General features: G+C 31.9%; 5 protein-coding genes across 8 annotated transcripts in view; 1 reads left to right on the top strand and 4 right to left on the bottom strand.

Annotated features, from left to right (window-relative positions):
• The window catches only part of LOC119830197 (beta-galactoside alpha-2,6-sialyltransferase 1), a 12,676-nt gene extending 10,400 nt beyond the window's left edge, over positions 1–2,276 (bottom strand). The window contains exon 1 of the mRNA XM_038353108.1: positions 1,081–2,276. Coding sequence (XP_038209036.1) covers positions 1,081–1,849 — 769 coding nt within the window. The 5' untranslated portion in view covers positions 1,850–2,276. The remainder of the gene's footprint in view (positions 1–1,080) is intronic.
• A 1,191-nt stretch (positions 2,277–3,467) lies between these two features.
• LOC119830138 (DNA-3-methyladenine glycosylase 1-like) lies at positions 3,468–4,725 on the bottom strand. Its single transcript, XM_038353015.1, has 2 exons — positions 4,463–4,725; positions 3,468–4,296 (listed from the first exon to the last, which is right to left on the bottom strand). Exon 2 carries the CDS (start codon positions 4,242–4,244, stop codon positions 3,669–3,671), a length of 576 nt encoding a protein of 191 aa, XP_038208943.1. The 5' UTR covers positions 4,245–4,296; positions 4,463–4,725; the 3' UTR covers positions 3,468–3,668.
• A 4,947-nt stretch (positions 4,726–9,672) lies between these two features.
• LOC119830009 (anaphase-promoting complex subunit 15B-like) lies at positions 9,673–11,118 on the top strand. The gene is made up of 3 exons (XM_038352818.1): positions 9,673–9,913; positions 10,012–10,108; positions 10,702–11,118. Exons 1-3 carry the CDS (start codon positions 9,794–9,796, stop codon positions 10,875–10,877), a joined length of 393 nt encoding a protein of 130 aa, XP_038208746.1. The 5' UTR covers positions 9,673–9,793; the 3' UTR covers positions 10,878–11,118.
• Positions 11,119–11,658: 540 nt separating this feature from the next.
• LOC119830007 lies at positions 11,659–17,291 on the bottom strand. Of its 4 annotated transcripts, none has more exons than XM_038352814.1 (7): positions 17,177–17,291; positions 16,591–16,754; positions 16,388–16,492; positions 14,188–14,558; positions 13,227–13,361; positions 12,045–12,296; positions 11,659–11,939 (listed from the first exon to the last, which is right to left on the bottom strand). In XM_038352814.1, the coding sequence occupies exons 1-7, from the start codon at positions 17,189–17,191 to the stop codon at positions 11,812–11,814; spliced, it is 1,170 nt and encodes a 389-aa protein (XP_038208742.1). In that variant the 5' UTR covers positions 17,192–17,291; the 3' UTR covers positions 11,659–11,811. The 4 variants fall into 4 exon arrangements, with proteins under 4 accessions (XP_038208742.1, XP_038208744.1, XP_038208743.1 ...); XM_038352816.1 differs by having other exon boundaries at positions 17,059–17,186; XM_038352815.1 differs by lacking the exon at positions 17,177–17,291 and adding an exon at positions 17,050–17,176.
• Positions 17,292–18,666: 1,375 nt separating this feature from the next.
• Positions 18,667–20,766, bottom strand: LOC119830526 (lectizyme-like). The gene is made up of 2 exons (XM_038353584.1): positions 19,821–20,766; positions 18,667–18,698 (listed from the first exon to the last, which is right to left on the bottom strand). The coding sequence occupies exons 1-2, from the start codon at positions 20,764–20,766 to the stop codon at positions 18,667–18,669; spliced, it is 978 nt and encodes a 325-aa protein (XP_038209512.1).
• Between the last annotated feature and the right edge of the window lie 475 nt (positions 20,767–21,241).

Genomic DNA, 21,241 nt, shown 5'->3' with positions numbered 1-21,241 from the left:
TAATGTTGATATCCAGTCAAACAGTATAAGCTACTGGATTTGAAATAAGACATATCGGACTAGTAATATCCTACATTGAACCTGGGTTGAAATATAAAGTCGACTAGGGAGGTATCATCATCATCATTGTAACAAATCTGTGAATCATCAAAGAGCCTGCACCGGCTTAGTTCCACGAAATGCTGGGGTGAAACAATAACATGACATTACTGTGCCCAGAAATGTGATCTTAACTGTAGATCGTTGAATGATACACGTAAATATTTTAAAGGTTTAAAAACAACGGTAAAAACGATTCTAGAGTACATTTTTCTGGTCGTTTTAATAGTAAGTCATCATTGGAAAAATCCATATATGAATTTGAACATTTTATATTCACCGTTTATTGCAATCGTGGAATACGTTAATCATTTCATAGTGGTCGTGATTCATAACCAGTATTTCTAGTGATTATTAATTATATATATAATTATTGTGTACGTCATGGAGCCACGTGTGTTCGTCTGCATCAATAAGCATAATTTGTCCATTGAACTGAACGTATTAGCTTGCTATGTGGAGAAGCCACTCACTACGTTTTATATGTTATTAATGCCAAAATTTATTATATGACATACCCGCATAAAAGGTTACTTATGTGCTAATCCAGACTATAATCTAGTTGCATATTGAATTTCATACAGACCCGATCTGCTGCTGCATGCTTACAAACATCAGCAATTGTAGTACTATGCCGCGCGGTTTCACCTGCGGGCGAGCCCGTGGGCAAATGCAAGTACTTAAATCTACTACCAAGTACAGCCAATTTCATTAAAATCCGTTCAGTATTTTTTGCACGGCAGAGCAATTAACATGTAAAGGTACATTCATACAAACATCCACCCTCACAATCATTCACGTTTATAATATAAGTAAGATAAGGTTACTTGGTAAAATTAATATATACCTATCTCACACGCAAAAATAAACCAGTTAACTTTTGGTTTATGTTTTAGTTTATTTAAAGTTTATTTAAAGCATCTAACTGTAGATGAATATATCAAGTCCATTTAATAATGTCGACAGAACATTTTAACCTACCTATAAATTCGCCAAATCTTGAATTCCGCAACGCTCCAGCACTTGTTACGACGGCACACATGTTAAAAGATCGATGTTCTTGCAAAGGAAATTCGGGAATGCGATATCCATGGCTTGAAAACGGTTCATCATTAGCAGTCACGGTAGTTACATCAACATCTCTCAGTGCACACAATATTTCTTTTCGTGTATTCTTTCTGGAGCTTCCCCTCTCGTATTTAACATCATATGTATTTTGACTATCTAATCCCGACGTAAATATTTTACTATCGCTCATCAACACTCGATGGAATTCCTTTAGTAACAACTCTTTGAATTCTCTAGTTTGATCGTCACATTCCGAGGTTCCAAAATCAGCGCATTCATATTTATCACTATCAAATTCTAAAATAGGTTTGTGTATATTAGGAAACCTAGGTCTACCGTGGCTTTTAAGTATAATATTAACGGACGGTCGATCTGATGTAACTTTCGGTTTACTAGATTGTATAAATTGATTATTCTTGAGAACCACAGACCTTCGTGACTTCCGTAATGCATCACTAAACAATGATTGATTAAACAATTGATGAAAACTAAATTTATCAGGATATGTATCTTGAAAATGTAAACGAGAACTTCTTCGTTGAACATTTAGCTGAGATTCACTAAACAGCCTCTGCCTTTCTATACTCATCCAATATTGTGACCAGATTAAGTATAAATAACCACACATTCCAAAACATAATAAATTTATAAAAATCCACACGGACATAGCAGCTGCTTTCATTTTTTCTAGTAATTATTTCTATAATGCATGATACCTATTATCACTTGAATATTTTCATAATTTTTGGGGCTTAATAATTGTAATGTTAAATGGAAAATCAGTTTGTTTTATATTAAAATTTAACACTAATTTGGAGCTACACCGAGGCAACAGTAAGGGCGGAGCACGATCAGCTGATTGTTACGCGCATGCGTAATCAAGCCCATTAATGCCTTTTCCGTACTCTTAAAAAAATAATTTTTCCTTACACTAATCTATCTCTTTTACCGACTGCTTATTTAAATCTCCCACCCATATTCAGGATTAGTATTGGGTTAAGTGGCACTTACGTCAATAATATTATTCACACTCTGTTCGTAGTTGTAAAAAATAATATTAATTTTTAAAATTCCCGGGATGGAAAGCATTTAAAAGCACGCAATACATAGATACAGGAATATAATATCTATGACATATACTATACTACTTCATTTTATGTATGAAGATGAAGTTACAACCAAGGGATTGCCAGTGAACAAAGAGTAGATTAATATACCAGTGAATTACTATCACAACTCGCCATAATCTAAACGGTTTCTGAAATAAATAAAACTAAACGAAGTCCATAAAGTGGTTGAAAATAACGCACACAATATAGTCTCATACCTATTGATGATAAAAATTTGTTGAATTCATCCACAATGTTGCTAGGGATTTGTTTATATGCTGATGCTCCTCAGGCCCACATCGGGCCCGTAGGCCCTAGTCGGGCTATTATAGATGTTATCAACTGTCAAACACGCAATACGCAGTGTTGACAGTGGCATATTGATACCATTATGTTGCTAAAAAAATGTTTATAATGAATTCAAGGCTTCATACAATTTTCCAACTTCCGATTTTTTTATTGAAGCTATATTTCCTGACGCAAACAAATAGAATGAAATATTCTTTTGGCCTCATTTTATACTTTTGGCTTCAGCTGTATTTACTGTCATACCCGAAACTGAATACCTTACACAACTTTCAACTCAAATAATCAGTTAAACGCTACCTACCTAATGATTTTTGGTTTCTTAGATTTGGTATTTTGATCTATTACCGGAAATATTATAAACCCGTCAGAAGGTTTTTATTGTGGGAGTTGAGCATGCTTCGGCACGAATTGGGCCAGCTCGCACCGGGGAAGTACCACACCCCCACAGAAAACCGGCGTGAAATAATAGCTTGCTATTGTGTTTCGTACGGTGAGAGGGAGAGCCGGTGGCCTATTTCCTTCTCCTAGCCCTTTCCAGTCCATTCCTTCTTTCCATTCATCAATCCTTTCCTTACGTAGAACATTCTCAGAGGTCTAAGCCTCTGCGAATGTTCATGGGCGGTGGTGATCGTTTTTCAGGCGAACCACCAGATCAGCTGCCCGCAATGACATAAAATAAGGTTACAATTTTGTAACCATATTTATGGCTATTTTCGTAAATTTTGAGGACCTAAAATTGAAGGAAGCATCTTAAAAAAATTTTACTGTAAAAGCCCCAGAGATGGTTTTGAATGCAAAGCGCCATGACAAAATGCAATGCATCCCGGCCCAGTGTTTTCACCTTAGCTCTTTAGCCCTAAAAGGGTAAAAAGACCAATTACAATACAATTAGCACGTTTATTACAGAGCATAAAAGTCATACATGAATACATTTTTAGTTTATACATATTTTTACTAACTTTCTTGTAGAACATATAAATATGAATAATTTCAAAGATATTGTCCTCTCATTCTCTTATAAAACATTAACTTGTATTGAAAAATTTTCATATTTTCCATGGAACAATAATTTTTGGTCTTATATTAGGTTTTATTTCTGCAGATGCAGTTGACTATATGATCATTTACTAAACCACAAGCCTGCATAAATGAATAACAAATGGTAGAACCAACATACTTGAACCCTTGTTTTTTTAATGAATTTGATAGATTTTTCGATATTTCTGTTTCCGAAGGCACCTCCTGTATCAAATTCCAATTATTTATTATTGGTTTATCATCTACAAATTTCCATATAAAATCTGAAAAATCTACACCCTTCTCCTGCATTTCTATATAACATCGAGCATTATTAATAATTGCTTCTATTTTTCCTTTATGTCTCACAATACCTGTATTGGTTAAAAAAGTTTGTATATCAGTTTCTTTTAAGAGAATAATTTTATATGGATCAAAGTCATGGAATAGTTCATTATACTTCTGCCTCTTCTTCAAAATTGTTATCCATGATAAGCCAGCTTGTTGGCCTTCCAAGCAGAGCATTTGAAACAGTTTTTGATTATTATATACTGGTATTCCCCACTCTTCATCATGATATTCAACATATAATGGATCATTGCTTACCCAACTACATCTCACTATATCTTTTCTTGATTCCATAGTAAAAAATTACCAATGGAAAGTTGTTAACGGACTCAATAGTAGAAATTCACTAAAATATTCAAGTACAATATATTCGTTATAAAAATGTCTTAATATTGATGCATTTATAATGATTAAAGTCCAAAAATTTGAGAAGTGTGTACCCACAGTGCGCATGCAAACTATAGCATAAAATCTAGTAATCAATTATCGTACAATAAAGTTATAAAACTTACAAAATACAAATAACCGGTAAGGCGGTATCACAAGTATTTATTTTGAAATTTGACATTCAAATTATGACTTACGAATTACTACAGATGTCAGATTGACTTAAGATATATTATTGTGGATTATATAGGGACTTTTCAAATATGTTTTACTTATTCACCATTTCTTTAACTAGTTATATCTCCAAATTCCCATTTACTGTATTTTACTTGATTACTTAAAATATTAACTTGTCTACATTGTTACTGTTGATACATTGTAAGACGACTGATTACCACCATTGGAGAAACACTATCTCTAAATAATTTGTTGACAACCGTAATGAGTTCTAAGAAGACGCGATCTCTCTCGATCGTGCGACTTTAACAGTACCTATGATGCGACTGTTAAGCCGCATTTGTATGTGGGAGTCGAGCACGCTTCGGCACAGATTGGGCCAGCTCGCACCGGGGAAGTACCACACCCCAACAGAAAACCGGCGTGAATAATAGCATGCTATTATACGGTTGTCAATTGTGTTTCGTACGGTGAGTGGGGGAGCCGTAGGCCCACATCCTTTTCCTTACCTTTTCCAGTCCTTTCCTTTATTCCTTGCGTCAATCCTTTCTTAATCCCTTTCAATTTAAAATCGGCTGTCAATTTGTAGGTGCGTAAGGACAGCAATTGACCTTAGGCCTCTCCAAATGTTTATGGGCGGTGGTAGCGCTTACCGTAAGGCGACCATATAATATATTACACGCCAATATGTATTATATATCAATCTATATATTAATATACTCCTTGACGCCAACCACTTGATTGTACAGAGCTTAATTATTTAAATAAACATACATTTAATTTTTTTATTTAAGTGATACCGCGGTCGCTTTAACTTGACTACCTATCTACTTATGTTTGGGGCAACGACGTCATTAATTGAGGTAGTGGTTCGAATGAACATTCAAAATATTATAAAATTATATGTAAACTACGATATTCATACGCATTTTTTTCAATTTTTAAGTATGGTGATTGATTTATTAGGGCAAATCGTTAAGGAAAAAAGGGTAAAGCAAATGCTCTGATTAAATAGTTGTGAATTATTTTTAAAATTAAATAATTAAAAAAAATTTAATACTCTACTAACAAAACAAAAGATGGAAGGTAGAGTTAAAATATTTTTTTTCATGATCAAAACTTTTAAATATAGTTTGCAATTGTTCTCAAACTTCGCTCAGTTCAAATTTAAATCGTGGTTATTATTATTATGTTTTAGTAGTCAGAGACTAATAATTTCAATTTTGATTAAACGCAGTCATATAAAATTGTAGGATTAAGATTATATTAAGAATTTTATGACTCAAATACATTAAATGAAAGTAAAAAGAATGATTAAAGTTTAATCATACAAGCTTGGTGTATTTAAATTAATATAGCCAGTACAAATCAACCACTTGGGACCCCCATAAACTTTCGCGAGCTTTGATTGGTGGTTACATCTGTGTGGCTTAATATATCGGCGAGATTCGGATTCATGGATAAAATTCTTCATTAATCTCAAGTTGTCATCACTTAGGTTGCCTGCAGATAGTTGTTGTAGAAGGTTGAGATACTCAGGCTTAGACAATTCATTAGTAATACGCTTCATCTAAAAATAAATGTCAATTAAAAGCATGTCTCAATATTAATCTGATATTGCTAAGGGAAATACCGTATAGATTTTGTCGTAAAAGTTAAAATAGTTACTAATTTAAATTGACAAAATCTAGGTTTCGTTACATATTTGTCATTTGGTCTTATTTCACAAGTTTTGGAAAAAAAACACATTGTTTGGTTTGTTGGGACTACGTTGTGAAAAAATTTATATGGATTTCAATTGGGCTTACGATTATTTTAAGTTGACCATCGGTTAAGGGTGTTGTTATTGGTCCCAGTAATAAAATGCTGCTGTTTTGTTGTAACGTTTCTGGATCAACAAAAATTAATTCATCGCTCCCATTGCTTTTGATTTCGTCATTCATTATTAAGAACATGTATTCAATAGGTTCTTTATTTAAAACGTTTTTCGGTGAACTTAATCTATCCATTAATGTGTGAATTGTTAAATCACTTTGTTGCCGTCCTTGTACTGATTTTTTACAACACAAAGTTTTTAACTGATTAACGAGTACATCGAAGAGTAATTCTTTCCTTTTATCATCAATGTCGTCGTTTTGGTAATCCTGTGGTAGAACACTTAATAGACTTTTTAATTTTTTAAGTGCCCTATAATTAGCATCTTTGCTGGCATCCAAATCAATTTTTTTATTATCCAACCTAAAAAATGGCATTTGTTTTCCTTCATCTTTTATATTTAAAGCATCGTATTTTTTATTTTTTATTCTTTCAAGATTACTTTTCTTAGTATTTCTTACTCTTTTTTCTTCTAAATTCCTCGAATTTATACCGGTATTAAATCCAACTGCAATCTTAGCAATATCGTTCAAATCATATTCGCTTTTTGAGGGTTGTTCGCTCAATAGCCTTATAAGTTCCTCATCAGTTAATTTTGATAATAAATAAGTAGCTTCATCACCTGGAAATTATCGTATGATAATGAAATTATGTAAAATATTAGAAAAAATATAATAAAATACTACTAGGTTAACGAAAAGTGTAGAACACTCTTCAATTAGTCCCAACTCCCGAGGCAACTATACTGTAGCAAACAACATATTTTAAATTATTGAATTGTTAATCAATTTTTGTTTAAGTCACCAAACAAGAAAAAAGTAAATAATCTAGTATAAATAGGTAACAACGCGCAAATTTTTCTTGCTTTATTAATAGAAGCCGTTCGTTACGATTCGATTTGTTTCATTTACCTTCATTTTTTATTAAAGAAACCATTGGCAACTGATTCTCTCTTGGTAAATAGCTTTTAGATGATATGATTTCAGCCAAATCATTTTCCGGTCCATTATTGTCCATAAAATATGAGTGTTCATTTAATGAAGTCAACGTTAATGCTTGATCAAACTAAAAAATATTTTAAAATAACTTACAATAGGCTTGAGACTTGAGTTCATAGATAGGTATGAGGTTGCTAATTTTATCTTGTATGTATCTAAAGTAATAAAATTAATTCTTGGTGATTAATTTAAAATCGGTACTTACCCAAATTACATTAACCAGAAAAATAATGTTTACTAACATTTTACAAAAGTGTTAATACTTTACAGTCACGTGAATAATTTTACGCATATGGAGTTATAACTTCTTTCTCATCAGACACATATTAATACAATTAGGCTTAGCTACTATACAATTGTTTACGGAAACAACAATCAACAAAGTGCTCGTTAAATCAATGTTTATGATTGTGATAAGTCATTCAACCGTGGTATTGGCTTTATGAAAATACACATGCTCATTCAGTTTTGTGGTAAAAAAAATAAACTGCATAGCACAGAATTACAACGTAGGTCCTGGAAATAATATATGTATCTTTTCTACACTTATTCTGAGTTGTGTCACATGTCCTTAGTCCTCACGTAATTATAAATATAAAAATGAACACATTGTACATTTTCACAATACACAAGAGTAGTTCCTGTTTCCTCAGTATAAGATTGCTTTTCTTTGCTAAAGAGCTTAGGAGTGCTGCATTTTAAGTCCCTCTTAAAAATGGAAAACTTTAGTGCTTGTCTCTAAGTAGGTAAGTTTCTATACATAAATTATATTCAAACAGTAAGTAGATTATTCCTGAACATTAAAATTTCGCCTGATGATAAGCGATCACCACCGTCCATTGCAAAGGTTGCGCCTTTGCCACTGGGCTGTCTGCTTTTAGGGAAAGAATGAATGGACAAAATAAAGGAATAAATAAAGGAAGAAGAAATAAATGAAGGAAAAGACTGGTAAGGTTGAGGAAAAGGGTACAGGCCTTCAGCTTCCCCTCTCAGTACCCGAAATACAATAGTATGCTCCTATTTCACGTCGATCCTCAGTATTTTTGTATAACTGTCCCCGGTGTGAGCTGGCCCAATTCGTGCCGAAACGTGCACGGCTCCCACATTCAAAATATGTCTTAAAAAGAGTAATTACTTCGAAATATGGACGTTTTATAGACTAGTATAGTTTCCTAATACAGTCGAATAATTATTGTGGGAGTCGAGCATGCTTCGGCACGAATTGGGCCAGCTCGCACCGGAGAAGTACCACACCCCCACAGAAAACTGGCGTGAAATAATAGCTTGCTATTGTGTTTCATACGGTGAGTGGGGGAGCCGGAGACCTATTTCCTTCTCTTAGCCCTTCCCAGTCCATTCCTTCTTTCCATTCATCAATCTTTTCCTTACCCCTTAAAAGCGGGTAGAGCATTCTCAGAGGTCTAAGCCTCTGCGAATGTTCATGGGCGGTGGTGATAGTTTACCATCAGGCGAACTACCAGCTCAGTTGCCTGCTATGACATAAAAAAAAATGATAAGTTCCTTTTTTTTTAAAAAGGGTTAAAAATGAGACCAAATCACAGCAATTCCGCTGGACATGGGATATGCTAACTAGCTGATAGAAAACCTTTATACGTAATAGAGTAATGTTATAATAATTGTTCTCTATCTTTTCGATAACCTTGCGTAAAACAATGATGCGGTATTTTCTTTTACCCATTTCATATCAGCTATAATTTTTCTCTCTGGGGCATTTGAATAAATAATACGCTAACATTATCTTAGGCACTGAACATGGCAGCACCGCAGATCTACGCACATAGTACTTTGCTTTGATCTATGCTTGCCTTTTAGTAGCAATTTCCGATCCCTCTAAGGACGGATTTGCCAACATCAAGTTTTTATTATAAAATTAGGTATACGACTATTGATCAGACATTTTACTGTTGTTAATTTATTATTTTTTGCTACTATTAGAGACAAGATTTCAACAATTATAATATGTGGCACTCGCTTTAGGCTGAGTTCAAAAGAAAAAAATAATGACAGAAATGAAATCTGTAAATATGCGTTGTGTTCACGTGGGTGGTTCGCTTTAGCGCAATATGTTAAAATTCAAACGAATCTGTGACCCGGGTTATTGAAATCGCATAGATACATATAAATTTTTCTGAATACTAAAGATCGTTAAAAGAAAAATTACGTCCCTATAATATCTGAGTGACATCCTATGTACAGGATTTAGTTTAAAGATATCGTACTTTGAACTCGACAGTGACAAAAAGACATTCATTCGCCAGCACAAAAAAAGTAAAATAATTTGACATTGACGTAAGATATAAGATATTGTTGTTGTTTGCAAAGAAACAGAAGAGAAATTTATAAACGAAAGCATTTCCCCTTTAGATCAATATTTAAAACTCAAGTATGAATATACCATTTCCAGCATTATTTCCACGGATGGTAGACCCCAAGTGGTTTAATGCCGATAATCCTTGCGATGAGGATTCAGAATTGCTTGCTCTCGAAGAAGCTAGCCATCATTGGGTATTTAGTTTTAAGTCATTGAAATATATAATGGAAATAATTTCAATGAAACCTGTACAATAGCAACTAATTGATTGTACTGTATTACACAATTTCAGCTAACAACTATTGGTCAGCAATTTTCTAAAAGGGCGCCACTTGGTAAAACTGATCAAGAGCAAATGGAAGAGGAAGCCGATTCTGATGAAGAAGAAGGTATGATTGCGTTGTCCCAAGAAAAATTACAAAAATAACATTTCATTAACTATCAAATTCAAAACTGTAGTTTACATCGTACAGTTAATCTTGTAATAGCTCTGATATTAAAAAAATAATAAGCTTTAGTCGTAGCTTTGAAGAACAATATGGAATAATATTATAAATTAAATTATTATTTAAAAGTAAATTTATAAAACATTGAATTGTTATATGATAACTTATATTTTACTTAATTTCTTCAATATTTACACCTAGATCACTAAACTTATTAGAATGAAATTTGGGTATATGAGGACATAGGAAAGTAATTATCTGGAAAAACCCACAGGTAAAATAATTATGCAGATTACCCTGTGAATGTTATCTTTTCCTTTAACTTTAATATGCATAAACTGGATGCAGAGATCTAAAACTGAGTAGGTAAAAGTGTTGCAAATATACTATTAAGTAATTAGTATAGTATTGAATAGCACATATTTTTTTACTTCCTATTTATATCTTATTATAACTTCTTAGACCAGTGTGTTTATGTGTGTGTTAATGTTTACAGCTTACACACCCTTATTATTAAAGAGATGACACTTTTTTAGGAAATGATGAATCAGATGAGTCGGAAGAATCTCATGATGAAGATGAAGAGTTAAGAACTTCATATTCCTCAGCTCGCAACAACAATGATTTAGAACAAGATTCCCTTGATGACCTGCGTGAGCCGCCAGACCATAATTCCTCGGACCAGAGTACATTGTGGCCTTTGCCTATGTAGAATTTTAAAAATAACAAATTATTATTTAGTATTAAAAATACTTACTAAAAACAGAGATAATTAAGAGAATTTCAAGTTAACATTTTTATTTCACAAAATAAATAAAAGAAATTTTAAATAAACAGCTACAAATCTTACAAAAACCTTATAAATGTATCATGCCATAATTATACAACTCCAATATAATTAGAGTAGTTATAGAATCCTAGTTCATTCAAATGAATAAATTAAATTTTTAATTCCATTGCCTTTAATTCGAATCCATAACTAGCACGCGCGACTGACTTTTCTCACGGTAGCTTTCAGTGTTCGTCATTGTTACGTCACTTTTCAAAATGGAGTGCCCTTTCGGTGGGAGGTAGTGACAAAACTTCTTCGATGTCATTTGCCAATATGATTACGATTCTGTGATTTCAGATTATTAGATATTTCCGATGAGTATGAGGCTTTGAAGAATTACTTTAAACTTTAGGATCTGATTTAATGTAGAAATACTCCTGCAACCCTTTATAATAGACTTGGTCTCCCGTCCACTTCTTTGTGAACATATAACCCAATATCATCTACGAATGTTTACGTTTTGTGTAGATATGTTGATGCTATATTTGGATATGTGTTTTGTAGTAACAAAGCAAATGGCTAAAGACCATAGAAAGAGCATCAACCATTTTAAATAAATTCATTTTTATGCTCAAATCTGAACTCCAAAATCTCTACATTGTCGTTATAACTTTGGAACATAACTAATACATAGATTTGGTTAACAGGAAGACAGCTTATATAACAAACTTACTGATTTTATTAAAAATATTATGTAATACTAAAAACCATTAACAAATCATATGCATACATGACAGCACACAAATGTTACAATAATTTTCTTGATATAAAATTTTGAAATACTGTTGTAAAAATACATTATTTTACATTCATTTTACACACTTATAACATCAACAACAATATTAACAACCCTTGTAAGAAGTGGACCTATTTTATCTTTTTGGATATCCTTCCACTTTGTTTTAAGACATTGTTCAATATATTCATGTGATGGTTTTTGATCTGAAAAATTATAAAATAATTAATGTATTTTCTCTATGGACCCCAATATTTGGCAGAATTTGAAAATGTCCAAAATACACAATCATACTAAGTGAATAGACCAACCTAGTGTGGAACATTCAGCAACATTGAGCGTAAAAAAAATTGCGCTCTTTTTGACCAATGGGTTGTATTCGTCACAATAATAATGGAAGGCCATAGCGAGCTTTGAAGGTACTTTTTCAATATCCTTAACAAGCAGTACTCCCCTTTCTTCAACAGTATGACGATATTGATGAATAAGCTCGGAATCTGACTTTAGGCTTATAATTTTAGAATTATCCAAAACAATATGTTGTACATTTTTTGTATCATTTCCTGAAAATAAAATCGTATATATATTTTATTGAGTCATATTAGAAGTATATAATGTAATGATTATGTATATATATGATAAATCATTATCCAATCCATTTCTGTACATTTGTAGATAGACCTAAAATTCAATGTTGTATAATATATCTGTTTGTATATACGTTAATAAATTAAAAACTACTGGACAGATGGAGATAAATTATATATGGTAGTAGAACAATATAAAAGTTCAACTTATAGGCTACATTAAAAAAAGGTAACAGGGGTTCAGCAATATTATATTTACAGGTAAAAAAAAAATAATTAGAATTTAATTTGAAATTCATTCATAGGCCTTTTCAATAATTTTGTCTTGTAATATTCATTTATTTTAAAAGTACCATTGTTGATTCTTAAATATTTATCGACAAATTATTATAAATTGATGGCCATGCGATGGGAAGTTTCCATATTTCAGAATAGAATAGAATTTTTCTTCATTTCTTGTGTTATTTGTTTGTCATATTTATAAAAAAAATATCCATATATTTCTTCCAAATAAACATCAGTTCCGTAATTTTACACTAAAATTATGTTTTATTTAGCTACTGTCTAATAACTACACTACCACTAGCGCGGTACAATTAATTTTTATCGTCTTCTACATTTGATATTTTTTATGAAATTCTTCGATATTTTGTTGAATACAATAGTAGGTAGAATAAAATTTAAGCGTTCCTTTGAAACTGTATTTATATATATTTAAACTAGCTTTTTGCACGCCTTAAATTCGGAGTAGTTTAATAGGCACTAAAAAGAAACGCCTTCAAATACCGTCGCGCAGTTTTAAAGGATTAAGCACACATAGGGACATAAGGACAGACAGAGAAATCGACTTTATGCTATGTAGTGATATAATAAAATAACTTACGTAAATACCGTGAGAAAACTTACGTAAATACCGTGAGGCAGCTGATGCCATATTATCCATAAACTTATTGAACTTCACTGGATCAAAATTTTCCATCCCACTATCATATGTGAAAATAAATGAAGCAGTGTCTTGTTTTTCAAATATAGTGTTTATTGCTAAAAATAAATTTAAAATACTCATATATAAATTGGTAATTAAATTTTCTTCAAACTTTGTTAAATTCATACTTTCACATACATTTTATGATACTTATTCTTGTGACCTCTTGTATAAAATATAATATACATTTTGTATATGAATGTCATTTAATTGATTATTAAAATTATTAAGACTCAATTCCTATAGCAGGCATTTGACTAGAAATCGAAAAAGCATGTTAAGAAATATATTGATATTTTGACGTAGGATTTTTCGATTGAAATTGGACAATTTCAAGAAAAAAAATACTGTCATTTATTTATTCTCTCATTTTTGTTATTAATCTTGTATTTTCAATTCATTTCATTCAATTATAATTTTTTTTATGTTTCTACAATTAACAACGCTACTGCAATGGTCTATAAGTTGAACCAAGGCATAAAAGAGAGTGCCATATAGAAGCCTTTGCCATTCTGGAATAATGCTTCTTTCTAAATTCTTACGGTTTATGAATTTATAGTTTATCATGTTAATCCATTAACTTAAGGAGACTACATAAACTGAAAGAGTATTTATATTACCTTAAAGTTATGATCCACTGTAAACAACATTTCTTCAAGCAACAAAGTTATTTAATAGTGATTATTATTTCAGTATAATCAGTACATTTTCAGTAAATCATGTATTTTTATTTTTGAGGTTCTGTGATATGCACGGTATATGTATATTTGTGTGGCCTAACAGAACTGACAGAGCCGGCCGAAATGTTGATTTATTAATTGTATGTATTCTTGTAACTACCTTTTAGGGTAGAAACCATAAAGCTCAATAGCAAAAAATTACCTGATTGTATTTGTAACATCGAATCGCCTTTAACTTTATATTGCTGTGCCAAACTTTTCACATCACTGTAGAAACTGAATTTATCATAGTTATTTTGTTTAACAGTTCTCTCTGTGTTTGAATCATATAAATAATATATAGCCAAAACTATAGCAATTAATGCAGGGATATAAATTAATTTTTTCACAGTTTGTTCATCACTCTCAATGGAAGGAATTGAACTTCTTCTTTCTTGACTATACTGACGTGATAACACTCTTCTACCAAAGTTTTCTTTGTTATTTAGGGTATTATATTGATTTTCAAGATTTTGGCTTTCGTTTTTACTGTAAGAATTGGATTTGCTTGAAGGAGATTCAGATAAAAGCTCTCTGTAACACACAAAAAATAAATATAGAGAGTTATTGATTGTTCCTTAATTTGCTTCATCATATGATATCTATATTGTGACTAATTTCTTCCGGGCTGATAACTTTCGAGTAAAGTGAAAGTGGATACTTCAGCTTCATTTGTGGGTTGAAAATTGATGATGATGAAGTATAAAATAGAATAAAAATCTTAAGTTTTAATTGTATTCAGTTACAATTTTTTTTTATCACAGATAAAAAGAAATGTTGTCCATAAAGGTTATTCATGTCATGATAAAATTATAAACACCATAAGATTCTTTCATCATAAGATTATTTTACTGTTAAATTGTAATCTGTGAATAAATCGTGTGTGAGGTACTGCTAACAATGTATTATTTTTCAGTAAATTAAAATCTATCAATGTGAAACTGTTAAAATTTTAAATTAACATAACCCTGATTAAGTTAGATTGAGCAGTAGTGTACACACATTGAAATCCATATTTGCACTTAAATTATCATTACTATCCCATTCAAATAACTTCACTTAGGGCTGATAATCAAGAATCATTCAAGATATAACAATATTTATTTTATTTATCACTGCTGGTGTTCCTCAAAGCGGCGTGTTGTCAACACTCCTTTTTAGCGTATTTATTAATTCCATAACTTCTACATTATCTTCTCTCTACCATCTATATGCAGACGAGTTACAAATTAACTCCCATGCTAGTCTTGAGAATCTTGGCAAGCAGTTGAGAGCATCAATGAGGCTCTTTGTGCTATAGTAACATAGGCTCGTCAATATGGACTCAAAATTAACCCAGGGAAAACTCAAGTTATATTAACAGGCAGTCCTAACTTTATCAATAGGGTTTCTTTTGAACATTTCCCAGCAATTTCTGTTGATGGTGTTAGTATAGCTTATAGTTCGACGGTTAAAAATGTCGGGATATCTTTTGACCAAACATTATCGTGGACAGAACAGATTCAACAAGTTAGCCGTAAAATCTTTGGCGTTGGCTCAATGTTGAGACGATTACACAATTTTCTAGTAACACCAACGAAAATTTTGCTTGCACAATCTTTGCTTCTCTCTATCCCTGACTATGCTGATGCAAGTTATATAGACCTTACTGAGGAGCAACTCAATAAGCTGGAACGTCTTCAAAATTTTGTAATTAGATTTATTTTCGGTATTCGTAAATTCGACCGTATTTTCGATTTTCGCTCACAGCTCAGATGGCTTCCCATCCGCCTTCGCCGGAATATGCATATCCTTTTCTTATTATACTCCATCCTCTTTGATCCTAGAAATCCTTCGTACTTGAAAAAGAGATTTGTATTCCTGGGCTCTTCTCATGAGCGCAACCTTCATTCCTCTGGCAATCTTACGCTTTGTATGCCTGTTCACACATCTAAATTCTATGATTCTTCATTTACCGTACAAGCAGTATGATTGGGGAACTCACTTCCAACAATGATTAAGCAATCCAAATCTTTATGTACATTTAAATCTCTTGTTAAGAATTATTATCTATCTCCATCATGTTGTTTTGACTCTGTTCTATGTTATATTGCTTTTCTCTTCTCTATTATTCATCTCTCTTTACTGCATATTTATACTATCCTTGTTCCTATATTTATTAATTTCTTATCTGTATATTTGTACACTTTCTTGTATGTATTTATACACTTTCTACCTTTTCAAAATTTATATTTCCGATAAGCGATTTAGCGATAAGATCGCCAAATTGTACAATATATAATATTGTTTACTGGTTTTTGTTAACTGTATATGCATTGTACAATAAAGTGTTAATAAATAAATAAAAATATTTATATACATACTCATTCAATGATTCATCATCACTGTCAGATAATTCAGCATCTAGGGCACTTCCACTGGGTAATTCTTTCCTTATCGTAATAGGACTTGATGGACGTACATGTTTACTGTAAAATGAAGATTTTACAACAGTAGTTATACTTATTCTCAAAAATTTTATAAATTAAAATATACATAATATGAATGTGCCACAAACAGACTGTACCTCAAAATGTTATCGACTTCATCCACTCCAATATTAGCGGATTGAAAATTTCTTTCTCTTGACGTATTTATATTACTTTTTTTGTAACTCATTGTTTGTGTGTATGAAGTATTGTGGATAGGTTTTCTTGCACTAGGTGTTATCTGAATTTTTTCGCCCCCGTCCTGAAATAATAAGCCAGTGTTAAGAACTGCACCACTAATTAATTAAAAAAAAAATACAACTAACATAATTGTAATGCATTAGTAAATACACATAAATAATTCAATAATAGAAGATTAATATCATACAAGATATCAACTTATCCCCACATTCAAATAAGAGGACATGAAAATTGCTATGAATAATATAGATATATTTTTATTTTTATTTTACGCACTATATAAAATTTATTTCACAAATTGGTAATTTTGTTTAAGGCTGAGGATTTTTAAAGAGAGTGAGAGAGAGGGCACTGGCCTCTTTTACCATTGAGACTTTAGCTGAAAGCACTAAGAAATAGAATTTTTTAACCGTAGATTTATTAATAAAATACAATTTCTATCAAATGTGAACTTTTGTTTAGAAAGTTGAGCCCCGAGGTTACCTTTGGATGTGACATCCATAGCTAAGTTAAGAACTAGTTACCAGTGTTGCCACACGCCAGATCGAGAAATCTGGATAGAACGGTCGAAAAATCTGTAAAAAATCTGTATGAACACAAAACGCTAAAATCTGTAAAACTGTAATAAAATCCGTACAAAATCTGTTCAAGAAAACAATATTTATTATTTTTGGTACATATTTTTACTCATTTTAACAATAATTTTTTATCAACTTGAAGTTTATAACAGGGTTCATCACTAAGACGTTGTTCCGTTAAAAGAAGTAACTCAATCGTTACAGTGCCTAAATGGTTTCTTATTTTTCTTTTAATTAAATTTGCTGCGGAAAATATTCTTTCCACTGCGGCACTGGAATGAGGGAGACTTTCATACTGCTCATTCCTTTCATTCATTTGTACTGAAGGAATTCCCAGAAACTTATGTTTGAAATGAAACATAAGTTTCGGGGAATCCCTTCAGTACGCTAAAAATGTTGCCAGGGACAACGATTTACATAGAAAACTGGGGAAAAATGTGGAAGGCAATAAATATACACTCAATTATTATACACTAAAAAGAGATACATTTTCAATCATTTCAAAATTTAAGTAACGCTAAATCTGTAATCTGCATTGGTGATGAAAAATCTGTATAGGTACATATAAATCCGTATATATGGCAACACTGCGCAGTTACTGCGTGCACCAGTGTTGCAGACCTCGACTAAGTGTCCCCCCCTAGCATCATCTCCAAATCCCCTGTTTCCCCCTATATAGATATAGATCACCCTATAACTATTAAAAAGAAATAGGCATCTTGTTTCAAGGATAAATTGAAAGGAAAAGAAAATTCGTACGGTATTATTATGCCCGCTCGAGTATTCGCTATTATTCTTAAAAACGTCGAAATGCTCTCTGAAAATACTCCATTTCATCTAACTTGCCCTCCAAAGTTAGGAGGAAAAGCCCCAAGTTGGCAGCACTGGCATGCACACATTTAAGAACTAGTTACTACGTTAACTACGTGTGTTATCGACCTATAGGTTATAAGTAATCTGTAATAGGTTTACAGCAGTGTTACCAAAAACTCTCAAAAATATTTATCCCTGAGTCTCAGTCAAAACCTCCAAAAATGCCTCAATTATTTGAAAATTCCCCTAAAAAAATATTTAATGAAATTATAATATGTAAATATGAGAATAATATAAAAAATAATTTACTGACTCAAATGTAGTAGAAAGACAGACGTCGTAGTTCCTATAGACCCAGCAACCAATCCTTTAAATTATAGATGGAGAAAGCACGTTATATAATATTTAAGTTTGTAAAGCATGTATATACATTGAAAACGTGTTTTTAAAAATGTAAAATAGAATAATTGTAATTTTTTATATGAAAATATACATTGTTCTGCCAAATTAACAATTTCGAAAAAATATCTTAAAAAAAAATCTCCTAAAATTTTGCCGCTCTTTGCAAAATACCCCGAAAATTTAGGGGAAAATATTAGCATCACCTTCATCACCTAGGTTATAGCTCAATGGAATGTGTCAAACTGATAAATGACCATTCATATATTTAACATATATTACACTAATGTTGTACCTCTTAAAAGCTTAAAACTTATTTTATTAAAGTATTAACTTTTAAATGAAAGAGGTCACAGAACATAAGAATACAACAGGTACATTGCAGGCATCTTTGCAGTAATTATGTTAAAAAATCAAGTAGGTAGAAACTAGGTATAGATTTTAAAATTATTTAAAAAACTGTTTATTGTTAAATATAAATTATAAATTAAATATAATTAGTCGTAGTAGTCGTAGTCTACTTTTTAAAATGTAAATTAAATGTTTATCAAAGTTTCATTTATCTTAACAATAATTTTATATTATTATTATCCTATCTTATCCTATCCTATCCTATCCTACTAATATTAAGCCTATCCTACTAATATTAGCGAAAGTGTGTAAGGATGTGTGCATGTCTCTTTCATGAAAAAACTACTGAACCGATTGCGATGAAATTTGGTACGTAGATAGCTGAACAACTAGAATAACTCATACGCAACCTTTTTTTATCCCGATATTCCTACGGAATACAGACTTGCACGGGTGAAATGGCGAGGCGCAGCTTGTAGAAATATACGTATAAAATGTAAAAAAAATTGTGACCTTCTTTTTTATGGACTATCGGAAAATGGAAGAATTTTTGTGGAACGAATCGTCAAATTTTCGTTCTTTGTCCGAATATCTTTGTTATAGAAAATCTAAATAGCTAAAAATGTGAAGTCAAGAGAGAGAAGAAGGCCAAAGTCTACTCTCACGCGTAACCACTGTGTCAAGGACGCGCTTATGATCGCGTCGTAATGAAATCGATTTCATTTACCCTCCTAAGCCGCCTATTTTGTCATTGATGGTATTCTTATATTTCTTACCTACGCGATTTAAACCTAGATTTCACCAATATTTATCTAAAAGATTTGCCAATTATGTAGTTGAATATAAACAAAACCAAAAATGTAATTATCACTAAGTTTATTGAAATTAAACAGAAAATTTAAAAACAATCTAAAGAGTTTTTGTCAGAAAATTGAAAATTTGAAAATTGGAATAAATAAAGGGTATAAAAAGTTTTAAAGTACTACCAGCGCTAGTCATTACGTGAATAGTTTCACGTAGAACAGGTTTTGTTGGGTAAACTTCTAAAGGTTCCTTAACCTGCTCTTGATTTTTACTAATTTGTTCATCCAGCCATGCTTTAAAGGTATAAGTAGGGAGAACATCAACAAGATGTTTATTAATTGCATATGTGGATGTCATTTCTTTAGTACACTCATCCTGACCCTTAGTTACTATACCAATAAGTTCATTATCGAATATGACAGGTCCTCCTAGATCCTTAAAACACGTTGGTACCTTTGTATCAATGCAATCTAGAAATCCTTGTATTAAAACTCCGCTGTTCGCTCTATGTTCTACACCAATATACTGAAGAGTTTTTGTTTGGTCTGCTTCAGCATTGAGTCCAAAACCTATAGCTTCCATTTCATTTATATTTTTCCCATTCGTGATATTACTTAAACGAATCTTTGAAGCTAGTGTGTTGTTATGTTTCTCTGTAAAGAGTATACCAACATTTTTTACAGAATCAGTTCCTGTATAGGTTGGGAAATTCTCAGTTTTAATAACATGTAACTGTAACACTGTATCGTCTTTTTTGTCTGATGTAGTATTAATAAGCGCATAACCCACAGACTGTGTACATTGACCAGCTGTTAGTATAATACCATTTGACACAATGGATCCAGCACAAATATACTCATTTCTTTGAGACATTAAAGCGGCTATGAATGGAAATTGTTTCGGTTTTGCCAATTGAATCTCATGCATTATACTATTTTGCCTTCTCGTACACATAGTATTAGTGAAATTATTACTCTCCAGTTCTGTCGCTATGTCCATTCCTTCGTCGTTTCCTTCGTCTTCACGACCATATTCAAGACTTTTTTTCGAAAGTTCGGAAGCGCATTTAGGAAAAGAATTGAAGAGGAAAAAAACAAAAATAAAATACAATAAAATTTGTGTGGCCATCATGGCAAACAATATCTCGCACCAGGAAGTTCTATTTTCATTTCCATATTTTTTCTTGACATGAGATGTAAGAAAGCATCTAGCCAGTATTAAAGAAGAAAACAAACACGATAAAACCTTATTATTGTGACAAGAATTTCATCTAAATACCTGAACATTCTGTTTTATTGTGTAATAAAATAATTAAACCCCTCTTTATATATTTCGAATGTCATTTTTTGTTATAATTCATTAGCTTATGTTTGCCTTATTACGCGTATTCGGCGATTGTGTGGGCCTCACTCGATGCGAGGTAATAGTCGCAACCCATTCGCAGCAATATGAATACTGCGCCCGTATAATGTTTTTGTATACAGCTCATATTATTTACTACTATATACTCCCGAAGTAGGCCCAAACAATATATTTGTCATTGTAGCCTTTTCTTTGGAGACACACTAATAAAACTCACTAATTACCTATCCACATAAATGGT

Source organism: Zerene cesonia, chromosome 11, assembly GCF_012273895.1.
Source record: "Zerene cesonia ecotype Mississippi chromosome 11, Zerene_cesonia_1.1, whole genome shotgun sequence".
NCBI classification, from domain to species: Eukaryota; Metazoa; Arthropoda; class Insecta; order Lepidoptera; family Pieridae; genus Zerene; species Zerene cesonia.
This window is presented reverse-complemented; position numbering and strand designations above follow the sequence as displayed.